General features: G+C 32.8%; 1 protein-coding gene across 9 annotated transcripts in view; it reads left to right on the forward strand.

Annotated features, from left to right (window-relative positions):
- Nucleotides 1-7,898, forward strand: part of LOC117168109 (matrix metalloproteinase-14) — a 518,894-nt gene that overhangs the window by 189,791 nt on the left and 321,205 nt on the right. For all 9 annotated transcript variants that reach the window (XM_033353498.1, XM_033353504.1, XM_033353503.1 and 6 more), the window contains exons 5-6: nt 6,187-6,346; nt 7,171-7,307. In XM_033353498.1, the coding sequence (XP_033209389.1) occupies nt 6,187-6,346; nt 7,171-7,307 (297 nt within the window). The remainder of the gene's footprint in view (nt 1-6,186; nt 6,347-7,170; nt 7,308-7,898) is intronic.

Consider the following 7,898-nt stretch of genomic DNA (forward strand, 5'->3'; position numbering starts at 1 on the left):
GCTATCTAAGGATGGTACTATAGAACGCCACCTCAAGGTAGGCCTAGTGGCGCCATCTCTTGGTCAGGCCGGAAACTTATCAATCCACCCTCGTATAACTATAAACTCTCTCGGGGCGTTAAATTTTATTTGAATTAACGAAAACTTCGAGTTATCGAAATTCGAACAATAGAATATTTTTAACATTGAAAGGATAGAAATTTTGACAAGGACCGTAAGACTTATAAAGTGAAAGTTAGGATAATTATTTGATTGTACTAGTTTAGAAATAAATAATCAATTTTAAATTTAAAGGCAGAAATACCTTTTTCATAACAAATATAAGTTTGAAATAATTTCTTATTTCTTTATGCATTTTACAATTATTCTTTGTTAAACAATTATAAATTAAAAAAAATTTAATGAGAGTGCCAACGGTAATCAATCCGGTAAATTCGCGCGAAAGCATTAATTATAATTAATTAAATATTAATTAATTATTAAAAAATTAGTTTTTAGCTTTATATGTACAAATAAACTTGCTTCAAAGTATTTTCCCGATAATTTATATAGCGAACATTAATTTTAATGTAAAATAAATAGCAATATATCACTTTTAAATATTTTCCTGTAATTGTAAGTCAATAGAAATTACTTTAATGTCAATATTCCTTATACATTATTGTTAGACATGTTAGAATTACAACCCCATTAATGTATATCGCAGATTATATAGTAAAATAGTCGATTAATTTATAGTGAATCTTCAGAAAACAGCCAAATAATAGATCTTTTTCAAATTGTTGAAACTCTAAAATCAATTAGGGTGGGTAAAAAATATTTAAACGGAATTATCGCTATACATGTATAAATCGACTTGCTTTCTACTATTTTTTTTTATAATTTAAATTAGAACTTCGAGCAAAGAAACTTTTTTTCATTGTATGTTTGTATTTATATGAATATAGATAATGCAATGTATGTTGGCTTTCTGTGAACAAAAAAAACTCAAATAAATATATTCTCAAACTGTAATATTTAGTAAATTATAATGAATTGTCAGATTAATATATTATAAGTAATAATTTTAAATATTTAAAAATAGCACAGCCACACAAAAAAAAGTGTGCGGATCTGGTAACAAGACACACGTATTCCTATGGATTTTGGGGCGCTGAATTCAAATTCGGTATCAAAAATCACCCATCACGTCATGGTTAAGCCATAACCTCAAAAAATGACAAAAAATCATGCACTGAGGCAAATAAATTTCAAAATAATGCCAGTAATGCAAATTTTCACTTCAAAAACATGTCGACAACTATGAAGGATCAACCCTTGCCTGCTATCAACTTATTTAACATAACTTTACCCAACAGAACCTGACCTCACCTAACCTGAATTTGGAATTGAATCATCTCTTTTCATTTAATTTTGTTTTAATTTAAATAAATTAAAATTAAAACTGAAGTCAGTGCATTAATTATTCAAAGAAAACCCCTTTTTCAATCCAGTCTGCACAAGCGTTAAAGAACATCTTTAGAACGGCTTCAGAATATCCTAAGTCAGTACCTATAACGTTCCATAAACATACAATGTTCCTGAGACGTTTAAAATACGTATATCGAACATAAAAGTTTGTAGAAGATTATTTGGTCTGACTTAGGACAGTTTTTCAAACGTTTAAATGACGTCTTTTGACTTTTACGTCCAAGAAAGGATTTTAGGACATTCCAATTACGTTCAAAATTGTTATGCCCACTGCGTACACTTATAATGTCTGAATAATGAATATTGACGGCAAAAGTACTGCTTAAGCAGTCTTATTAACTGCAAATAAGTTTGATGTTTCGAAAAAACTCAAACAGTTGTTAAGATTTTCTCGTACGGCTTAGAAATATAAATTCTCTTTTTATCGAGAGAAAGTCCGGAGGATAAATCGAGCGAGTTTCCCAGCCCAGTGTTTTATTCTGTTATATTTAATGCTGCTTTTACGAAGGAATCAAAAACTTCGAGTGAGGTACACTGTGAAAAAAGGTTGTGGAATTTTATTACGCTAAACGTATGTAAAAAGTGGACTCATGCGCAGCGGCGTGAAATTAGTATAGAAATGTCTAAAATTGTACAAAAGTGTAAAATTCTCAACTGAACTAAAATTTAATATGTGACATTAAATAAAACAATGGAAAGTGGAACATTTCTCCAAAATATCAACCTAACCTCAAATACTTAAATCATTAAGATCATATTGAAAATATATTTATAATTACGCAAGCTTATATGGCATGAAATTTATAATTTAAAATCAGCCACTCGCGTTTATGCTTTCGCAGAAAGTGAGCTATAAACTTTTCAAACTAAAATGTACGTTCTCTCATAACACGCGAACAAACGAGCGAAAAAAGCTCTATCGCGAAAATTGCACAAATGTGGAATATTATACGGACGAATCTAAAATCACTATAAAGTGGAGAAATTTTCGTTGGAAAATAGAAATTTATGCTCAGTCGGTAATTTTACCAGTCTGGGGAATTTTACTATGTACAGCGTGAGTTCTTTTATTACACACTCTGAACGTAATAACTTTCAACACGTCGTATGAATTCATGCAATCTCATAGAATTAAACCTGTAAGAGACGTCATTCTACAAAGCATGTGGAAATTTGCTTTCTAACCTGTAATTTTAATGCATCTAAAGTCACATTTTATGTGTGTATATTTACACTTTCCCAGTAGGCAAAAATTTTTAGAACGTAATTGGAACGTCCTAAACACGTTTTTTGGACCTACAAGTCAAAAGACGTTATTTGAACGTTTTAAAAACTGTCCTACGTCAGAGAAAATAATGTTCTAAAAACGTTTTATGTTCGAATTACGTCTTTAAAACGTCTCTGCAACATTGTATATTAATGGAACGTTATATGGACTAACTTAGGACATTTTTAAACCGTTCTAAAGATGTTGTTTAACACTTGTGCCCACAGGGTTGAAATTCAATTTTAAAACGTATTTTTTACAGTGTAAAACAGTGATTAATAACAAACTTGCACATCTTCTGGGAAGGCACAATTGTAGTTTTTACATTTTCTTTTTACCCCTCCATCAATCTGAATAATCAGTATTATGTTAAATAGTACTGATTAAGAAGTCTTACTAAATAACTGCGAATAGTGAGCGTTAATAAATGCACGTATTTAATTAAAACAAAAATTGAGGTTCAAGATATTAGTGGTAAATATTTTTTTCAAATATAAATGGATAAAATTATTACAATTTATCATTACTAATTATTATTAATGGACCATCTGAAAATCTCCCATGACTTTTTGAAGATTAATTTTAATTGTTTTTATAAATGTGGATTAAATTTTTTTAGAGGACAAGGACCCCCACCCCCCTCTTCCATTTTATTCCAAATCCGAAAAAAAATTCCCTAATTTTTTATTTTTTTATTTTTTTATTTAAACAGGTGCCGGTTTTGACTTGAAGTTGCGCATGTAAAATTCATGGGGAAAAATCACTTTTTTGAGTTTTTGTAATAATTTTTTAGGGTTTGAAAAATGTGACGGAAAGTATGGCGACGTGTAGAGTGTACAGCATTAACCATCGAAGAATTTCACCTATCAGACATTTGAAAGCCCTACACACCCCCACGAGTACCTGAAAACTACCCTTGAAACCAAAAATGTTAATTCATTATGAAATCGACCTTTCGAGCACTGTATTCTGGCTTTCTTTACTTTAAATTATTAATATTCATCCGGTGGAATATTTATCATCATTGTTTAATTAATTTTCAATTATTAAACAAATGGAATTTGTTTCAATAATTTGTTTTTGAAAATTTGTTTTTTATCTAAAAATTATTACTATTGGTCTAGTGGAATATTTATTAAGATTATTTAATTAATTTTTAATTATTTAAATAAATGGAATTTGTTTGAATAATTTCCTTTCGAATTTTTTTAAATACAAATTATTATTACTGTCAAATAAAAATTAATGAGAAAATGTTAATAAATACTTTACACGACCCATAGTAATAATTTGTAAGGAAAAAAAAATGTTAAAAGTGGTACAAAGTACATTTTTTCGCAGCCAATACAGATCATTACGTATTTATTAGATTATATACTTTCAATTGAGTGAGACGATAATTGTGGGGGCTAAAGCGTAGGTTTGGACCCACTCCGTCGGCTTGCGGGTTCGATTCCCGTCTCGCACTCTGGAAGAGTCTCGGCGGCACATGCGGTTAACACTAGCCTAGCAAGGGATTTGTTCACCTCAGGAGAGTCTTGGGACCGGTACCTCTAGAGAAAAAGATTTTCTCTAAGTACTTAAAGCTGTTGCTCATGGTGGTTCGGAACCTACCTTAAACTGTAGGTCCCCCTTCAACCACCAAGTAAGTGTGTGGGTGGTGTGTAAAAGGTATAGAGAAGAAGGTGTAAGAAAAATGTAAACCCTTAGGGGACACATTAGAAGCTTCCGTTCCAGTAGTGCTTCTTGACGGCACGAAAAATACTTACACGAACGTATCAAAGACCGACCGAATTTCAATGAAGATACCTTATACACTGGAAGTATTCAAAGTTATTCGAAGTTAATAAGACTTACTAATCAGTACTTTTTAATTAAATACTCATTATTCAGACTGAGGGAGTAGATGTGAAGTTTTTGGCAAAGGGTACACTTTTGTATATAGTTTAATATTTCCATAATTGCTGTAAATATTAACCGATTTTCATGAATCTTTTTCACAATTTCTTCAAATTATTCCAAAAAAATAATTCTGCTAATTAAAACTGAAGCAAACCATAACTTCCTGAGTTCAGTTTTGCAAATGGTCTGAATCTCATAAGAATGAAAGGGTCATGATTTACGAGCATTTTACAGCGCTCCAGGGAGTCTGCCTCATGAGTTTTACGAAGGTCGATGAAGAGTGCCTCGAGAATACACATACGGCTACACTGAGTGTCTCTGAAATTTATTTCCATTGTTCTCTCCCATTTTATTGTTGAAAAAATTATAAACATGGTATCCAAAAATCGGCTCTGTCGCCGCCGATGTACCAATATTTAAATGACGTATGCAAGAAATCAGACCAGAATATTCAAAATTGAGGACAGAGTCTTACGTTCCTTTTTAGAACTTTAATAAATCCCCTTAATTTCATGCCCACTGGGTCACTAGGAGACCGCCAGAGAAACCACCAGTGACTGTTTTTCTGAATCTTCTTACAATTATTTGACTATCCAGGCGACCCAGTGGGCACAACATTTTTTAACGTAATTGGAACGTCCTAAAAACATTTCATGGACGTACAAGTCAATAGACGTCATTTGAACGTTATATGGACCGACATTGGAAATTTTTAAACCGTTGTAAATATGTTCTTTAACTTTTGTACCAACTGGGTAGTAACTGTCTTAGCTCAGTTGACGCTCCACTGCCCAGTGGGCACAAATTTTTAGAACGTAATTGGAACGACCTAAATACGTTTTTTGGATCTACAAGTCAAAAGACGTTATTTGAACGTTTTAATTATTGTATATTAATGGAACGTTATATGGACTGACTTAGGACATTTTTAAACCGTTCTAAAGATGTTCTTTTACGCTTGTGCTTGTGTTTTTAGAACATTATTTGGTCTAACTTTGGACAGTTTTTAAAAGTTTTAATAACGTATTTTGACTGGTACGTCCAAAAAACGTTTTTAGTATATTCCAATTACATTCTTAAATTTCGTGTCCACTGAGTCGGTTGACACAGATTTGTAAGAAATTTTTATTTTAACGTTTGCTAAACAGACGTTCAAAGTAGCATTTTTTAAGAATTTAATGAAAAATGGACCCTTGTGTCCTGGTTAATTGTTACGTTATATGTGAACGTTCCCTTACGCTGAAGTGATCTTTACAGGAAAATATAACCGAAGTTCGAGACGTATTATCCCCCAGTGGGAATAAAGGTTAAAGAACATAATTAAAACGGCTCAAAAACGTCCTATGTCAGTTAAAATAACGTTCCAATTACGTCCTTAAATTTCGTGCCGACTGGGATATCGACTTGACAGTTTCTTTACATTTTAACTTATGATTTCTAAAGGAAGACGTCTAAACATTTCAAACTTTGCTTAATTATGATTTAATATTTCTTTACTGAGGTATTTCAATATACAGTCATGCAAAATTTACTATTGAATTTTTCAGGCTCTGTATGGCTCTAAATCGGCAGACGGAGATGCAGGAACTACCTACAACCACCGAACTACAATAGCACCTCCGGGCGAAGAAGATCCTTTATTATGTTCAGACCCTAAAGTCGATGCGATGTTCAATTCTGCCGAAGGTCACACGTATGCTTTTAAAGGTATAGTGTTAATTCAATCAAATGCTCTTACGGTTTGATTTAAATCGAATTCATCCTATGCCTGGCGAACCGAAGGAACCGAAAGAAGCCTCTGCAAAGTACCCTTAAAAACCCCACTGAGTCCCCTTTCGGTTCCTTCTTTAAAAAGTCAAAAAACAGCAAGATCAACTTTTAAATTGATGAAATTCGGACCGCAACGTTTAGCTAACATTTGATTCTTTTTATTGTAACTGACCTTTCAAATCGACGACTGATTGAGTGATCTAACATAAATACAAGGTCGAGACTGATTCATCAATAATTACGTCGGTAATTTTAAGAATTCTCAGCGGGCACAATGTTTGGCGACGTCCTTACATAGGATGTCGTAAAATTGTCTTAAAGATGTCGTTACGATGTCGTAAAGGCGTCGCCAAATTATGTGTCCACTGGGTTTTGGCTGGATGCTAGCGACACGCAGTGGAAACCTCAGACAACAACGCTGCGATGCAAGTGGAAGAGAATTTTATTTTTAAACTTCGCGCGCAACATACTTCTTGAGCTATTATGGATGTGCTTGAAGTCACCTTAAGCAGAAGGTAGTTTCTAATGCAAATTTAATGTAGAATCTGAATTTCAACCATTTAAAAGTTGATCTTGCTGTTTTTTTGAGTTTGTTAAGAAGGAACGGAAGGGGGACTCAGTGGGGTCTTTAAGGGTACTTTTAGAGGCTCCTTTCGATTCCTTCGGTCCGACAGAGATTGAACCGGTCTTTTCGTCAACCAAGTTATTCTTAATTCAATCTAGCCCTTTACATGATTAAATTTTCAATTTTCAATTCACAGGACAATACTATTGGAAGTTAACAACAGACGGAATTGCTAGCGGTTACCCGAAACTCATCAGTTCCTCTTGGAAAGGCTTACCAGTAAATATAGATGCTGCCTTTACCTATAAGAATGGTAAAACTTACTTTTTCAAGGTAAAGAAACCTCCGAACTCTTAGCAATAAATCGCAAAAGAAATACCTTGTGCAATCCCAGTGGGCACAAGCGTTAAAGAACATCTTTAGAACGGCTTTAAAATGTCCTAAGGGTGTTGAGGGTAAAAGAATATTACTGGAGACACAGGGGGGCTTTAGGGAGGGAAGCAGTACTATTGACAATATTTATATCTTGCATCACGTGTTGGATATAGAACTAACAAAATAGAATGCCAAAGTGTACGCGTTCTTTGTATATCTTAAAGGCCAACGCTTTTTGCAGTAGGGACTATCAAAACGTACAAAACGCAAAACAAAAAAGCTTATTTGCTTTCAAAGTTTATTAATGGCTAAAATCATTAACAAGAACAATTTTTATAAATTTTTTTTTTAAATTGTAAACTAAACATTGATGGAATGGCTTTGGCTTTAGAGTCCAAACGAACAAAATTTTAATTTTAATTGAACAAAACGTTACGACATACAATAGTGGCCCTCTGCAGTGGATTTATATATTAAGTAATTTTTGAAAATAAATCATTTTCAAAATTACATCAAATTTAACGTACGTAACAATTTTTTCTCAAAAAT

This window comes from Belonocnema kinseyi, chromosome 2, assembly GCF_010883055.1.
Source record: "Belonocnema kinseyi isolate 2016_QV_RU_SX_M_011 chromosome 2, B_treatae_v1, whole genome shotgun sequence".
Taxonomy (NCBI): domain Eukaryota; kingdom Metazoa; phylum Arthropoda; class Insecta; order Hymenoptera; family Cynipidae; genus Belonocnema; species Belonocnema kinseyi.